Here is an 18,015-nt window from a genome sequence, read left to right as displayed (position 1 = left end):
TGTTGGTAATCAGCCCCCATTCAGGGAGAACAATGGTTGTCATGGGAGGGGGTGTCATCTGACTAACTTTGTCTTGCCTCAGAGGATGCATACACCTTCTGGCCCCATCCCAGGGTCCCCAAACATTTTATTTTCTTCTTCTTGACTTTGGGGAAAGCCCTGAACATTCAAGTGGTATAGAGGTCAGGTCAGTCGCCGTGCATCCAGGGGAAAAAAAAAAAAAAAATCTCAAATGAAACTACAACTCCAGTCAAGGTGAGGACCTTTTCAATCTCCTTATTTACTGTCCCCTCAAAAGTTCTGGGGGACTGGAAGTTTCATGTCAGAAAGGGAAATTGTCCCTGGGACCTCTGACTTGATGCCATTCATCACCTACCTTAGGTCCTTAACAAGTGCTTAGAAGTGCCATGTCTACGTTTTGTTCCATGAGTCATCTAGAAGAACAAAAGAAACTGACATGAAAAAGAGTCATGAAAGATGAATGCCTAACCAAAAAGGGTCCAGACTTCAGGTAATGGAGAGGACTGCCCTGGAAGAATCTGAGTTTGCTCCCAAAGCCCCTGAGAAGCAGTGATATACAGGAAAAACAGTCTCTGGCATCAGGCAGGAAAACCTGTGGGAACATAGGACTATCACATCTAAATACAAGAGGAAATGGTGGCTCAAGGTTCAGGTTTGGAGAGGACAAAATAACACACTGTCTTTTCTTCTTGGAGCTACAGCCTTTGGATATGGCTTCAGTGTGTTCTGATCCCATCGAGGATCGTAGAAAGAGATGAGGAAGAGGGTGCTTAGCAACTGATAAAGATTTCCACCTCACAGAACTGGCTCAACATGAGCCAAATCGACATCTGTATGGAACATAAGAGTTAGTGGTAGACAGGGCGCAGTGGGCACTCTGGAAAGGATAGAACTTGGAGGGGAGAGAGAATTAAAGGCTTCAGATATCTCCTTCTAGAACATTCCATGATGCTTAATGTAGGATATATATACACAAACTAGAGTAAAGTCTGCAAAAATATCTTCCTGACTCCAGAGAGTCAGTAGGGTGAAGGAGTCAATAGGCTCTTGCAAGATTTTTCTATTACAAATACTCATTAGAGATCACACCCTCTCTATTCCCATCACGCCTTCCTTACCTCCTCGATGAATGCTGTCTGGTTCAAATGTGTGAATAAGAAATGTTCTCTATAATGCACTTGGAAACTCCTATTAAAACAGAATCAAGGTCTCTTCTCTTCACCTTGCCTTTGGCAGAAATCATGTCAGGGACTTTGGAGTTGGGGCAATCAAGGTAAGAAAGAGCTCTGGAAATTTAATTAAACGTTGGTGTCCAGAAGAAGGAAAATGAAGGAATGGATATGGAGACTTGCAGGCAAGAGTGGGGGCAACTGAAGCTGTGATATTAAGGGCACTTTGCATGCATTTTTATACATCTGTGTTTCTCAAACGTAAGAAAGGCATAGCTCTGTTTTTAAGGGGAAAAAAATCATTAAGGATTCTTAAGAATATATATAAGAACCCCAGGTTTAATATTACTGGCTTTGGAAACTATACTTATTCAATGATAATTATAATTTGATATTTTTGATAATCTTGTAATTTGAATTTTTTTATGTTACCATCAGATGAAAACTTTTCTCAGTAGTGTGTACATTTCAGACATCCAAGAATACACTGAAGGATCACAGATCGGGAAACAGCTCTGCAAGTTTCCAACCCCAGCACCATGAGAGATTTTCTATGGAAACTCATCATTATTGCAACAGCAGTAGTGCTCCCAATCTACTATTTCATTGACGAAAATCCCTTTGATACTGCAAGTTTCCTGTCTTTGGTGAGTACCAGAAATTTTAAGTGGGGCAAACTTTCCTGGACAGAATGAAAGAAAGCATTTATCTGAGTGTCTATTTAAATGAAACTGTCACAAATGCTATAGACATTCAAGGAAGAAAAAAGACAAGCAAGTTTGAGGAATCAACATATTTTTCCTTGATGGAGACAATAAGGGATGATAACACTCTGGAAGAAACAAAATTCAGGGCTGGGAAGAAATAACACTGATTTAATGCTTTGTCAGAGTTTGCCCTTTTCTTATAGCAATTGATGATGTAGAGATTTTTCTTCTTGTTTGGTAAGTTTCCCATTACAGAAAAGTTCCCTTGGTTTTCAAAGTTATACATTATCCCTAAAGTTATGCATTAGGATCCTGAAGCTCACAACAGTTAAGTCATTTCTCCAAGTCAAGAAAAGTTTTAAGGAGCAGAGAAAATTCTGCCAGAACCCAGAAAAGGCAAAGAAAAGAAGGGAGGGTGGTGAATGAACTTGGAAGGGTGAAATGCCACCAGTGGGAAAAAATTTAGAGTGAAGCACTGGGGTGCTTAACTGGCCTTCTGTATCTCTCATGCTTAACACATGCTATGCCCTTCTTGGGATTAGGTGACCCATACTAGACTGTAATCAAAAAGGATAATTGTGGGTGAAGAATGGCAGAGCTAGACATTGTCTCATTCCCTACATAAAGCTAAGGAGAGCTAGAGAAATCCCAACTCCCTTTACTCCAGGATCCATAATCTATATATGTAACAACCCCTGGGGTAGGATTGCTTCAGAAGAGAAGGAAGAAGTTTGAACTGAGCTTGAGCCAACCTGCCCTGTATCCTGAAGGTGATTTCATTATATTATGCAAAGGGAAATGTAACTAACCATTTTTCCCAAAAGGGATGAATCACAGAGCTAAAACTCACTCTTTCCTCAGAAGGAAAAGGAGATGGTAGCTTGGCAGAGAGCCCGAATGCAGATCAATCCTGGTAGAACAAACCACATGAAAACCTTCAAAGATATGCAGAAAAACTCAGAACCGCTTGAAAATGTGAACTCCCACATCTTGCTGGGAGCCTCTCCCACAGTAAAAAGTGAGTGTCCACCAGGGGTGTAGATCATCCAGGTTAGGCAAGGGTAGAGGGGGAAGGCAAGTGGAAAGGAAAGGGAACAGATAACTCGGGAAGAAAACAGGGATGCTGAAATGAAGGACCAGGCCTATAGAATTTGACTGCAAAAGGGCCGGGCTCGGTGGCTCACGCCTGTAATCCCAGCACTGTGGGAGGCCGAGGCGGGCGGATCACGAGGTCAGGAGATCGAGACCATCCTGGCTAACATGGTGAAACCCCGTCTTTACTAAAAATGAAAACAATTAGCAGGGAGCGCTGGTGGGCGCCTGTAGTCCCAGCTACTTGGGAGGCTGAGGCAGGAGAATGGCGTGAACCCGGGAGGCGGAGCTTGCAGTGAGCGGAGATCGCGCCCCTGCACTCCAGCCTGGGTGACAGAGCAAGACTCCATCTCAAAAAGAAAAAAAAAAAAAAAAAGAATTTGACTGCAAAAGATAGCAATTCTGACTCCATGAATCTCCCAGTCCCTTTTCTGATGAAACAAGGGAGACAATGGGAAAAGTACAGGAGAAAACTATGGGAAGGGGGACTGAGTAAAAGGGAAAGAACTAGGGAGGGGACAATGCAGTGTCTTGAGTGGGTAGTCCCGTCGGGTTCTGTGGGGCTCTAAAGAGCATCTAATAGCTAGCCACTCGTGCTGTGGTCCACAGACTGATAGCTAGTGTCCATGGACGTCAGCAGCGTCTGTCTGGCAGCTTGTTCCACATGTGGAATCTTAGGTCCTCCCCAGACCTACAGAATCAGAATTTTCATCTTAACCAGACCCCCAAGCGATTGGTATGCACATTAAAGCCTGAGAAGTATGCTTTCATAGATCTGGGGCACAGAGATGATTCTGGAGAGCACAGCCAGGACTAGCACATGTTTCAGATCAGCAAAATCAGTTCTGATGCTTTTTAGACTGTCCATATGATGGAGATCCTGCCCTTTTCATCCTCAGTGTGGGCTACCCTTGCAGTCTTTATGGAACTTCATTTGTAGTAAACAAACATATTCTCATTATAAACTATTTCCATACAATACATTGTAAGTATATACATATTGTATAGCGAGTAAAAAGTGATAGTTCCTTTTTCTCCCTCATTCCTGTCCTCTCCCCCAGAAGTCTAATAAGTACCCTTCTTGAGATCCAGATATCTTTCTAACACGTACATATATACATGTCTGGGGGATTTTTAAAGGCCATCTTATATGTATTGTTCTGAGATTTGCTTTTTTCTTTCATTCATTTGTACATGTTTTCTGGGTTTGGTGGCTCACACCTGTAATCTCAACACTTTGGGAGGCTGAGGCGGGAGGAATACTTGAGTCCAGGAGTTTGAGACTATAGTGAGCTATAATTGTGCCAATGTGCTCCAGCTCTGGGCCACACAGGGGAGACTCTTGTCTTTTTTTTTTTTTTTTAACTTTTACTTTAAATTCAGGGGTATATGTGCAAGTTTGTTACATAGGTTAACTTGTGTCATGGGGGTTTGTTGTACAGATTATGTCATCACCCAGGTATTAAACCTAGTATCCATTAGTTATTTTTCCTGATCTTCTCCCTCCTCCGCCTTCCGCCATCCAGTAAGCCCCAGTGTGTGTTGTTCTCCTCGATGTTTCCATGTGTTCTCATCATTTAGCTCCCACTTATAAGTGAGAACATGCAGTATTTGGTTTTCTGTTCGTTCTTGCATTAGTTTGCTAAGAATAATGGCCTCCAGCTCCATCCACGTCCCTGCAAAAGACAAGATCTCCTTTCTTATAGCTGCATGGTGTTCCATGGTATATATGTACACATTTTCTTTATCTGGTCTTTCCTTGATGGGCATTAGGTTGACTCCATATCTTTATTATTATGAATAGTGCTGCAATAACATTCGCATGCATGTGTCTTTACAATAGAACAATTTCTATTCCTTTGGGTATATACCTAGTAATGGGATTGCTGTGTCGAATGATAGTTCTGTCTTTAGGTCTCTGAGGAATCGCCACACTGTCTTCCACAATGGTTGAACTAATTAACACTCCCACCAACAGTGTGTAAGCATTCCTTTTTCTCTACAGCCTCACCAGAATCTGTGAATCTGTTGGCTTTTGACTTTTTAGTAATAGCCATTCTGACTGGCGTGAGGTGGTATCTCATTGTGGCTTTGATTTACATTTCTCTAATGATCAGTGACAGATTTTTTTCATGTGGTTGTTGGCCACATGTGTGTCTTCTTTTGAAAAGTGTCTGTTCCTTTCCTTTGCCTACTTTTTAATGGGGTTGTTTGCTTTTTTCTTCTTGCAAATTTGTGTAAGTTCTTTATAGATGCTGGATATTAGACCTCTGATGGATGCATAGTTTGCAAAAATTCAGGAGGAGACCCTGCCTTGAAAAAAAGTGTATATTTTGGAGAGTTTTTCCTTACCTCCTTCTTTTTTTAAGTGCTGTCATCAACATAGTGTGGATGTAAAAAAATTTACTTGACTATTCTTATTGATGAGAACTCAATTGTTTTCAACTTTTTGTGCTACAAACAACATCACAATTAATATATTTTTGCTCATATGTAAAAATATTTCTACGAGAAATATTCCTGTATGTGGAACTAATGAGTGAAAGAGCACATGCACTTTGGATTTTGATTGACACCTCAAAATTGCATGGAAAAAAAGCATACTATTAATCACGTCAGTTTATGGATATCTATTTCCTCACAATCTTGCCAGTGCTGCTGTTGTTTGTCAGTTTGAAGGGCAGAAAATATTTCTTTTGATTTGGTGATATTTGTGATAATTTGATATCCCTGATTATTTTGACAGTTGAGCTTTTTTTATGTTTAAGGGTCATATTTATTCACTCTGTGGATGGTCTATTCATATCCTCTGGTAATTTTCTACCGTGTTGATTGCTTTTTGTTGTTGATTTCTAGGAGTTTTAAAATATATAATGAGTGCTCATTTTATATATTATATACATATCATTGCATTTATCTATTGTTAAATATGTCCCTCTTTGCCACTTGTCTTTTGTTCATGGTTATTTGTCATATGAATTTTAAAAATCGTATATAGTCATATAAAGGAAAAATGAAGCAGGCAAAGAAAAAAAGAATATTTTCTATAATCAAATTCATTCTTGGTTTTTATAGCTTCTAGGTTTTATGACTGTTTTGGGGGAAAAGTCCCTATTACGATATTATTTTTGGAAAATTTTACTATATGCTCTTCTAATACTCTTCTGATTTTTCTATTTCAGGTAGAAATATTTTACATAGTTTAAATTTATTTTTAATTAGGATCTGAGATAAATAATATACTTTATTTACAATTGGATATCCTGTGATCTCAAAACCATTTACTGAATATTCCATCTTTTCCTCCCACCGAGAAGAAATGCCACCTTTGTCATAGAAACTCCCATATGTGCATGGGTTTATTTTTGAAAATCATTTTGTTCCATTGACTTTTTTAATGTTCCTGTACTAATTCCACATGATTTGAGCTTCTAATGGTTTATTGTATATGTTGTCAGACTAATCCTTCCTCCCCCACTTATTTATGTCCTATTTCAAATTATTGTCTATTCTTTATTTTTTCTCCTCCAGATGAATTTTTAATTAGCTTATTAAACATCATGTAAAACATACTCTTGACTGAGATTGCATTAAATGTATAGATAGACTTGGAGTTCATTGATATCTTTATAATACCAAATCATAGCCTGGCGTGGTGGCTCACGCCTGTAATCCCAACTCTTTGGGAGGCTGAGGTGAGGGAAATCACTTGAGGTCAGGACTTCAAAACCAGCCTATCCAACATGGCGAAATCCCGTCTCTACTAAAAATACAAAAATTAGCCGTGTGCGGTGGTGGGCACCTGTAATTCCAGTACTTGGAATGCCGAGGCAGGAGAATCAGTTGAACCCAGGAAGTAAAGGTTGCAGTGAGCCAAAATTATGCCACTTCACTCCAGTCTGGGTGTCAGAGTGAGACCTTGTCTCAAAAAAAAAAAGTAATTAATAATGAATCATACCATTCAAGAATGTGTTATGTATCTACATGTATTCCAGGCTTCTTGTATGGGCTTCATTAAAGCTTTGTCATTTGTTTTAGGTACATTCCCCCATATATTGCAGTTCTTCACACTTTGTGGCTTCCTTTTCCACTACGTCTGATAATTGGTTATTGTAAGTTTGAAAAAATGCTAGTTGTTTCTGTGCTGATCTGTTATCTATCATCTTAATGAACTCTCTTGGTTCTTTTTTTATTATTATTGAGACAGATTCTCACTCTGTCGCCCAAACTGGAGTGCAGTGGCACAATCTCGGCTCACTGCAACCTCTGCTGCCCAGGATCAAGCGATTCTCCTGCCTCAGCCTCCTGTGTAGCTGGGATTACAGGCACCCATCACCATGCCCAGCTAATTTTTTTTGTATTTTTAGTAGAGATGGGGTTTCGCCATGTTGGTCAGGCTGGTCTTGAACTCCTGACCTCAGGTGATCCACCCGCCTCAGCCTCCCAAAGTCCTGGGATTATAGGCATGAGCCACCACACCTGGACTCTCTTGTTGGTTCTAATCGTTCATCAGATTCTCTTGAGTTAGCTATGCAGACCATGATATTATCTGCAAATAGTGACAACTTTGTCTCTTTCCGACATTTCACTCTCTCATTTCTTACATTATTTCATTGACCATTATAAGTAGACGCAAGCATCTTTGTCCCATTCCTCACTTCCATAGAAATTCTTCTATAATAGTTCATCATTATGATGTTTTCTTAATTTTTTAACTTATATGTGTCAAAGGATAAACAAAGTTTTGTGCTGTGTTTGAGGTTTACAATATATCAAAAGCACTTTTATCTTAATCTCTTCAGAGAGGATACAGTAGGTGGACTGCAGTATCAAACAATGGAAATCTTACTCAACTTTTCATAGAGTTAAAGTACAAAGCGTTTAGCCTAAAGTAGATATATCAGTCAGGATTCAACCAAAGAAGCATAACCAGTAGCAGATATATTAAGGGATTTATTGCACTAAATTGGCGATTGTGGGATCTGAAAGGCAAGTCCAAAATCCATAGGTGGGTCATCAGTATGGGGAGGCTGGAAACGCCAGGGCAAGAACAGAAGCTGCTATCCACAGGTGGGATTTCTTCTTCTTCACAGAAGCCTCAGTTGTGCTCTTTCACCTGATTGAATCAGGCCCGTCAGTCAATCTCCCTTGTTTTCCCCTCCACCAGGGGTAATGCTGTCCTGAATTTGATGTTTATACTTCCCTTATATTTCTCAATAAACTTACAATTAATTACTCCAAACTAATATTATTATTGCCTGTTTTTTGTGTTTTTGTTTGTTTGTTTGTTGTTGGGAACAAGCCTCCCAAAATCTGGCCATAAACTGGCCCCAAAACTGGCCATAAACAAAATCTCTGCAGCATTGTGACAGTTCATGATGGCCATAATGCCCACGCTGGAAGGTTGTGGGTTTACCGGAATGAGGGCAAGGAACAACTGGTCGGCCCAGGGTGGAAAACCGCTTAAAGGCATTCCTAAGCCACAAACAATAGCATGAGCGATCTGTGCCTTTAGGACATGCTCCTGCTGCAGTTAACTAGTCCAACCTATTCCTTTAATTCGGCCCTTCCCTTTGTTTCCCATAAGGGATACTTTTAGTTAATTTAATATCTACAGAAACAATGCTAATGACTGGCTTGCTGCTAATAAATACATGGGTAAATCTCTATTCTGGGCTCTCAGCTCTGAAGGCTGTGAGACCCCTGATTTCCCACTTCACACCTCTATATTTCTATGTGTGTGTCTTTAATTCCTCTAGGATTTCGGCAGTTTGTTTTCATTTTGTTCTGTTTTGTTTTGAGATGGAGTTTCACTCTGTCACCCAGACTGGAGTGCAATGGAGCAATCTAGGCTCACTGCAACCTCCGCCTCCTGGGTTCAAGCAATCCTCCTGCCTCAGCCTCCCAAGTAGCTGGGATTACAGGTGCCCACCACCATTCCCAGCTAATTTTTGTATTTTTTTAGTAGAGAGGAGGTTTCACCATGTTGGCCAGTCTGGTCTCAAACTCCTGACCTCAAGTGATCCACCTACCTGGGCCTCCCAAAGTGCTGGGATTACAGGCATGAGCTGGCCTAATTGCCTGTTCTTAAACTTCATAAAAATGGTATAAAACTGTGTGTGTTTTTTCCAGAACTTACTTTTTTCACTTAATGTTTGTGAGATTCCTTTTACTTCCTATTCATTCTTTTTTCACCTAATGTTACATTTGTGTTATACTCTGTGTAAAACATTCGACTTCGACTTCGTGTTGAATGAACCATCACAATGTTTTGATTCATTCTCCTGTTGATAGACACTTAGGTTACTGCCAGTTTTTTCTATTAACAACAATGTTGCTATGAATATTCTTGTACACAAATCTGTATGAACACACATGAGCAATTATTTAGGATATATTCCTAGGAGTAAAATTGCTAGATTATAAGACATCCATATCTTCTCCTTTATTAGATTTTGCCAAATTGATCCCTAAAATGGCCTACCAAAATAAAAACAAAAAAGCACACCCATCACAGTTATTACTCGTTCACTCTTTATTCTCACCATCAAGATATGAAGCCCTGTTGTTCCATGTCTTTGCCATCTGTTAGTATTGTCAGATTTTCTTTTTTTTAATTGAGATGGTAGGTGTCTCTCTATGTTGCCCAGGCTGGTCCCGAACTCCTGGGATCAAGCCATCCTCCTGCCTCAGGCTCCCAAAGTGCTGGGAATACAGGCATGAGTCACCACGCCTGGCCCAGATTTTTCAACTGCTGTAATTCTTTGGTTTTAATTTGCTCTTCCCTGACTACCAGTAGGTTGAGCAACTGCCTGTTGATCATGCATGTTTTCATGTATCTATTGATCATTTATAGTTTTTTGGTTTTTGTGGCATGCCAGTTCGTAAATTTTGTATATTTTCTTAATAGTTTTTGTATTTATAATAATTTTTAAAGTCTTCATTTATCTACTTGTGACATATTTTCATTCTTAATATTATTTATGTTTTCACCATTTTAAACTATAGGTTTAGGCAGGGTGCAGTGGCTCACGCCTGTAATCCCAGCACTTTGGGAGGCCAAGACAGATGGATCACCTGAGGTCAGGAGTTCGAGACCAGCCTGGCCAACATGGAAAAACCCCATCTCTACTAAAAACATAAAAATTAGCTGGGTGTGGTGGCAGATGCTTGTAATCACAGCTACTCAGGAGGCTGAGGCAGAAGAATCGCTTGAACCCAGGAGGCAAGGCCACAGTGAGTTGAGATCTCACCATTTACTCTAGCCTGGGTGACAAGAGCAAAACTCTCTCAAAACAAAAACAAAAAACTGTAAGTTTAGTTGATTAAACTTTTCTTTCTTTCTTTTTTTTTTTTTCTGAGACGAAGTCTCGCTCTGTCGCCCAGGCTGGAGTACAGTGGTGCCATCTCCGCTCACTGCAAGCTCCGCCTCCCGGGTTCATGCCATTCTCCTGCCTCAGCCTCCCAAGTAGCTGGGACTACAGGCGCCCACCACCACACCCGGCTAATTTTTTGTATTTTCGGTAGAGACGAGGTTTCACCGTGTTAGCCAGGATGGTCTGGATCTCCTGACCTCGTGACCCGCCCACCTCAGCCTCCCAAAGTGCTGTGATTACAAGTGTGATCCACCGTGCCCGGCCTGATTAAACTTTTCTAACAAACACCTCTTATTGATCTTTTACAGTTTTTAATCTATTATATTTAATTACATTCTGCTTTTATCTTCTTAATTCCACATTCTGCTTCTGTTGGTTTTATTTTTGCCTGGTTTCTTTATTTTCTCATTTTATTTATTTTCTTTTCATGTTGCTTTCGAGAAAATACACTGAAAGATGTTACTTCTCTACGTCCCACTCCCACTTTAACCATGTCCCACAGGTAGTGGTCTACCATGTTCTTATTTCCATTTATTTCTAAGTACCTGTTAATTTCCATTTGGATTTCCTGTTTAACCCAAGAGATATTTAGAACAGTGACTTTTCATTTCCAAAGGGATGCTGTTAGATTTTCATGATTAGTTTTAACTTTATTGCATTATAATCAAAGAATATGAGATATAAAATTACAATATTCAGGACAATTAAAAGTAAAATTGTCTTCATGGTCTAATGCATAGCCAATATTTTCTATGGATATCTGAAAGGAATGTGTGTCATCTGATGAGCTGATGAGCACCACACACATACACAAACACATACACACGTACACACGATGAATTTTGTTAATTGTTTTAGTAAAAACTATTTCTTGATTTTCATTTACTTAATCTATTGATTTCCAGAGAGGCTAAATATTTCCCAGTGTGATTGTGGATATATTTATTTTTGCTTAGATTTCTAAAGTTTTATTTCATATGTAGCTTTGAAATAGGTGAGTTCTATTTGTCAACATTTAAACAATATATTTTTCAGTACTATATTTTCGACATTTTTGTAGTGTGTGTGTGTGTTTTATAAAATGTATAGAGCTGAATTTCATTTAACATTGATATTAAATGAAGTATTTTTCCAGATACCCCTCTTTCCTATTAACCTTGGGTCCAATTCAGAAATACATAGAGGTTGGATAGGTAGTTAAATGAAACATCTCCCGCTTTTTTCTTCACATGAAGCTGGGTTGAAGATGTGTCCGGGATCCAAGAACACAATCAGCTTTGGAGTGCATCCCACCCCCTCCTGTTCCAGTGTCCTCTGGTCTCAGATTTAAAGAAACAAAATAGAAACCCAAGAAATTGGGTCTGTAGAACAAGCATTTAACCATTCAGATGAACAGAATCTTGCTCCTGTTTTTCACTCCACTGAGCACGAAAGTCTAACAAAGCTGAGAAGGAGGCTGCATGTGCACATTACCTGTAATAACCCAGTGCCGAGACCAGCTCGGTCGGGGAGACCCTAACCCAGCGGCGCTAGAGGAATTAAAGACAAACACACAGAAATATAGAGGTGTAAAGTGGGAAATCACGGCTCTCACAGCCTTCAGAGCTGAGAGCCCCGAACAGAGATTTACTCACATATTTATTAACAGCAAGCCAGTTATTAGCATTGTTTCTATAGATATTCGATTAACTAAAGGTATCCCTTATGGGAAACAGGATTAACTAAAAGTATCCCTTATGGGAAACGAAGGGCTGAAATAAAGGAATAGTTTGGGCTAGTTAACTGCAGCAGAAGCATGTCCTTAAGGCACAGATCGTTCATGCTATTGTTTGTGGCTGAAGAATGCCTTTAAGCGGTTTTCCACCCTGGGCGGGCCAGGTGTTCCTTGCCCTCATTCCGGTAAACCCACAACCTTCCAGCGTGGGCATTATGGCCATCATAGACATGTCACAGTGCTGCAGAGATTTTATTTATAGCCAGTTTTGGGGCCAGTTTATGGCCACATTTTGGGGGACCTGTTCCCCACACCCAGCCCTAAAAGAAAACTGTGGGTCAGTGCATGTCAGAGTGATCATCTCAGTAAAGAAATAAGCCAATCAAGGACAGGGAAGTGGGAATGAGAGATTTAAGAAACTTCCGCATGAGAAGATGGATATTCCTAGTTTAAGAAAAGCATGTGCCAGGTTACTACAAGAAACCCAAGGCAGTTCTCATCCCACACAGTCTCTTCTCATAAGGCTCCATGTGTCTTCTTTTCTGACCCTAACTCCCACCTCCTCAACTTCTGATGTCTTCCACTGTGCCCTCTAGAACTCATGATCAGTCATCAGCAAAGTTCCCTTCTCTCAGTACAGGTGCACTGTCCACGCTCCTATCTAGTTACAGCCTCTGAACCTTCACACTAGATTTCACCTCTCTTGACCACTCGTTAATATCACTCAAGCAATTTTCTCTATCGTGGGCCACAGATTTTCCCTCCCTCCTCTTATCATACAAACACATTATAATATTTTTCAAATCTTGATAAAAGAAAGCAAACCTCTCTTAACACCACAGATTTTTGCCTTCGCCTTTTCAACAAAATTACTCTTGGTTATGTAGCCCATGGTTTCCATGTTGTTGTACCCACTGGTCAGCTTCCAATCTCTATCTTACTTGACCTATCACAGCATTTGACACAGTAAATGACCCTCTTCATTCAACATTCCCTTCCATTGCTTCCAGGATTCCAAACTCTTCTGGTTTTCCTCCAGCATTGCTGGTAGATGCTCAGTCTCTTTTGCTGATTTATCTTCTCTTTCCAACTTCTAAATGTTGATGTACCCTAGGGCTCAGTCTAGACTCACTATTTTGGTGACCTCATCCAATCCCACAGCTTTAATCCCTAACTATATGTTCATTGCTCCCAAAAGTATAGAGCCAGCCTTGATCTACCTGTGGTCCTCACTGGCCTCTGCAGCAAGAATATGTGTCCCATTTCCCCTGTCACTGAGAATCCTGTGGGCAGCTGCTACTGAAGTGTTTGGCTGGAGAACATGTGGTCTTTTTCCTGTCAGTTCAATCAGGGCTTTGTGATTCTCTTGCTGAACCGGTTCACTTTGGCACCATGTACCCTCCTGAAGTCTGACTGTGACACCTGTTTGATCTCCATAGGTTACAACAGTATTTAATAGAAGAAATAAACCTTGAGACAGAATAAGATCTTCCTGAGTCAAGTACTTCTTTTTTCTTTTTTTTTTTTTTGTTTGTTTTTGTTTTGTTTTGTTTTTTGAGACAGGGTCTCGCTCTGTCACCAAGGCTGGAGTGCAGTGGTGAGATCTCGACTCACTGCAACCTCTGCCTCCCAGGTTCAAGCAATTCTCCCACCTCAGCCTCCTGAGTAGCTGGGACTACAGGGGTGAGCCACCATGCCCAGCTAATTTTTGCATTTTTAATAGAGACAGGTTATCACCACGTTGGCCAGGCTGGTCTTGAACTCCTGACCTCAGGTGATCCACCTGCCTCTCAGCCTCCCAAAGTGTTGGGATTTCAGGTGTGAGCCACCATGCCCAGCCTTGATTCAAGTACTTTAAAAATTCAAGAGACAGATCTAAGCTATTTATTATGTCCAAAGAAGATGAAGTTCAGGAGTGTTTACATTTGTCGGTTTTAATAACACAAAGAACTCTCAATGAAAACCTACTTTTTTCTTTAAGTTTAGATGCATTTTTAATGGAATGTGTTTTAAAATATCGGTATGAACTCATGATGTATTTTATCTTTTTTTTTTTTTTTTTAAATATTTCTAGCTCTGTCCACAAGGGCCTAGAAATGACCAACAGTGAGCACCCTTGGTGCCAGATCATAGACTCTAACTCTCATTTTCCACTACAACAAGGGGAGGGGCTCCTTGTAAAAAGTGGATGATTCCAAATCCAAGGCAGGAAATGTCATAGAAGACAGCAGAGAAGCTTTATAAAAACGACTAAAGTTGTATCAGAACAGCTCAGGATCCAACTTCAAGAGCTTATTTGCCAAAGACAGGATAATTTAAGCATCAATAAGAATAAAATTTCCAGCTGGGCATGGTGGCTCATGCCTGTAATCCCAGCACTTTGAGAGGCCAAGGCGGGTGGATCACTTGAGGTCAGGAGTTTGAGACCAGCCTGACCAATATGGTGAAATCCCATCTCTACTAAAAATACAAAAATTAGCGGGATGTGGTGACAGGCACCTGTAGTCCCAGCTACTCGGGAGGCTGAGGCAGGAGGATCACTTGAACCTGGAAGGCAGAGGTTGCAGTGAGCCAAGATCGTGCCATTGCACTCCAGCCTGAGCAACAGGAGCGAACTTCGTCTCAAAAAAAAAAAAAAGAGAGAGAGAGAGAATAAAATTTCCATGATTTGAAACACATGAAATATATGAGTTTATAAGGATCTCCCCCACAAAAAAAAACCTGATACATTTTGTCACCATTTGAGAATGCTAGGGAACCAAGTCATTATTTTATTTGAAACCTGATAAAAGGGAACCAGCATTTATCCTGCTTTTCTGTATGAACTACAACTGGGTAACCAAAGAGTGAATGAGGGGAATTTTCTCTTTACGGAAACATTCCAGATAATACACAAAGCAGGAATGCTCAACTTAGAATATCACCATATTGCAACCAGTAATGTATTAACAGATCTAGGCACTGAACATCAAAGGCTGCTAACATCATAAAAACAGAAGCAGCCTGCTATTCTGTGCCTTCAGATGAAAGAACACATCACTAATGCATGAAGTATTATTGCCCCAAAATCTAACCTGAACTTGGTCAAGTCCTCATACTAATGTTTTCTACAACTCTTTATGATTCATATCAGCCAGTTATTTTGCCAAAGAATGTGATTTCCTCTCTGATCTGAGTATTTATTTGACTTATTTGGCATTCTTCAATCATTGTTTCCTCTGTTAGCTTCTATTTCTGTAGTTTCTTTCTGATTTAGTTGTTTCTCTTCCGTTATATTGAAGCTTCTTGTTTCAGATTAATATTTGAGGATCTAGAGTGAACAGTGAACTTCTTCCCTCTAAGAGCCATCCCTGTTTGCCTCTTTGTAAAAGTGGGTTGTGATTATGGAAACCTGCCTCATTCGATTGTAAGGCAGGAGTGACATCTGGGGTCACTTCTGATGCTCTTTTCAGCCACAGGACTTACGCCATGCCCTTTCCCCTAGCAGAACATCCACTTTATTTACACAAAAATACTTAGAACTTTAATGTGAGAATGGACATTGCCACCACCAGCCCCTTGGTGGGCACTAGCCCAGTGGTCCTGGAAATAGTTCTATAATCAAATATCCAGAGGACCATCCCAGGGCTCACTCCTCTACTTTATATTTGGTGGCTCTGAACTTCAAATTTTTTTGAGGCCTTCTGTAGAAAGATGCACCTGTGCAGTTGTGTTTTCTTGCATATCTTTTGGACTGTGCATTCCTCTGCTTATACTTCTCCACCAGTCCTGTTCTGTAGTCTCTCTATCTTCCAGGAATTCTCCAAATTGTGTGGTTCTCCAAGTAGTGTGGTTCAGGGCAATCTTTCTGTTTTTTTAATTGGAATTTTGTTTTTGTTTTTTGGGGTAAGGGTGTTGGAAGTTTTGGTTTGTTTGTGTGTGTGTGTTTGTTTTTGAGACACAGTCTCACTCTGTTGGCCAGGCTGCAGTGCAGTAGTTCAATCACGCCTCACTGTAGCCTCAAACTCCCAGGCTCAAGTATCCTCCCACTCCTACCTCGAAAGTAGCTGGCACCACAGGCCTATGCCACCACACCCATCTAGTTTTTTTGTAATTTTTGTAGAGATGGGTTTTGCCATGTTGCCCAGGCTGGTCTTGAATGCCTGGGCTCAAGTGATCCTCCACCCTGGCCTCCCAAAGTGCTGAGATTCACACCTGAGGTTGAAATTATAGGCATAAGCTTAGTGAAATTTGGGGTAGAAGGAATTTGGGGTGGGGCATAGCTGCAAATATTAGTTTGTCATCTTTATCCATTTCCCCCACAATTGTTTTCAACAGCAGTGATTTTTAAAAGAACTCTCAACTTGTGACCAGATATTAACTCCTAATATGGTCTGTGGTCAGTCCTGCGAGAGAGAAAATGTAAAATAACCACAGAAATATATAAAAGTTGGCATATGGAAAGACCTAAGAGAATATCATAGCCTTACCCATAGCAAATACTTTTCTAATTTCTCTGAGTTGACAAAGGTCCTTTTTCTCCCCAATCCTAGAACTGCTGACCATAGGGATTTCTTCAGTGCAGCGTCCCCAAGGAAGCTACCTCTTGGACACCCTGCAATCTCTCTTCTTTGCTTCCTCCTTGTCTGAGCAGAAATACTTCACTGTTCTGGTACACCTGGCAGATCCTGATCCCAACTGGCTTGATCAAATGATCTCCAATATCTCAACCCTCTTTCAACCATACGTCCAGGCCAGACAGCTAGTAGTGATCAACACTCCTCTTAAAAGCTATCTTCCCTTAAAGAACCTTAAGAAAAACTTTAATGACACTCCCACCCATGTAACCTTTCGCTCCAAGCAAAATATGGATTATGCCTTCCTGATGAACTTTGCTACCAACTATTCTGACTATTTCCTGATGATCGAAGATGATGTGAAATGTGCTCCTGGATTTGTCTCCCAGATTGCTACTATACTGTCTGCCTGGGAAAGAAAAGCTTGGGTGACTCTGGAGTTCTCTAGGCTGGGCTTCATTGGAAAACTCTTTCATGCCAGAGATCTCCCCTGCTTTGTTCGCTTCCTTCTCCTCTTCTACCAAGAAATGCCCTGTGACTACCTTCTCTCCCATTTCCGTGACCTTCTCATGCAGAAAAAACCAATCCAATTCTTCCCCTCCCTCTTCCAGCACATGGGCAATTACTCCTCCTTTGAAGGTCAGTTGAACAGCCTCACAGATAAAGAGTTTGAGGGAAATAACATTGGCCCTCCTGGCAACCCTGCTGCCACCATTCACACTAGTCTGAATGTTACCAATGCCTCTGTTCTTATGAATGCCTATAGTCTGGATAAGAATTTCTTTTATATCAAGGAGGCTAAGGCTGGCAGCCACCTGACTGTGGTTTTGGACATACCTGCTACAGTGTTCCGAGTTCAGGTGCTGACTGGCTCTGAACTGAAAGAGGAGAATCAGGTGAAAGAGGGACAGGTAGAACTGGGCTATGACCCTACCAATCGGATTAATGACTGTGATGACTACATTCTGCTGGGGCTACTGGTGAATGGCATCCTGGATAAGCAGGTGTTATCTGAAGAGTCTGGGAAGAAGGTGAAATGTGTGAGACTGCTTGTAACAGCTGCTCTGCCCTCAGGATTAATAGTCAGGCACATCAACCTCTGGATTAAGTAACGTTTAAGTAATATGTGGAGATTCCAGTAGGACTTCTGGGAGTGCTCAGGTTGGAGGGAGAGTCTACAGAAGTAACAAAACATTAAAGTCTGGAAATTGGTCAGGTATATCTCTTTACTAGGTCCTTTCAGGATTCTAAGTACAGAAGACACAGCATGTTGAAAGGCCAAGAGAAGGTAACATCCTTTCGGTCACCTTCATGGGTGATCCTAGAGTCATGGGTGGGTAGAAGGGGTTTCTTAAGACGTTCTCTGGTTTTCTTTTCTTT

The 18,015-nt window shown here is 40.7% G+C and overlaps 1 protein-coding gene across 4 annotated transcripts; it reads left to right on the top strand.

Moving 5' to 3' along the window:
* Positions 1-73: 73 nt before the first annotated feature.
* On the top strand, positions 74-17,848 carry LOC105484755 (alpha-1,3-mannosyl-glycoprotein 4-beta-N-acetylglucosaminyltransferase C-like). Of its 4 annotated transcripts, none has more exons than XM_024793751.2 (5): positions 74-255; positions 382-511; positions 1,663-1,837; positions 2,759-2,915; positions 16,612-17,848. In XM_024793751.2, the coding sequence occupies exons 3-5, from the start codon at positions 1,730-1,732 to the stop codon at positions 17,745-17,747; spliced, it is 1,401 nt and encodes a 466-aa protein (XP_024649519.2). In that variant the 5' UTR covers positions 74-255; positions 382-511; positions 1,663-1,729; the 3' UTR covers positions 17,748-17,848. The 4 variants fall into 4 exon arrangements, with proteins under 4 accessions (XP_024649519.2, XP_024649520.2, XP_011744983.2 ...); XM_024793752.2 differs by having other exon boundaries at positions 1,629-1,837; XM_011746681.2 differs by lacking the exon at positions 382-511.
* Positions 17,849-18,015: the final 167 nt, after the last annotated feature.

This window comes from Macaca nemestrina, chromosome 1 (assembly GCF_043159975.1).
Source record: "Macaca nemestrina isolate mMacNem1 chromosome 1, mMacNem.hap1, whole genome shotgun sequence".
In the NCBI taxonomy this organism is placed as follows: domain Eukaryota; kingdom Metazoa; phylum Chordata; class Mammalia; order Primates; family Cercopithecidae; genus Macaca; species Macaca nemestrina.
This window is presented reverse-complemented; position numbering and strand designations above follow the sequence as displayed.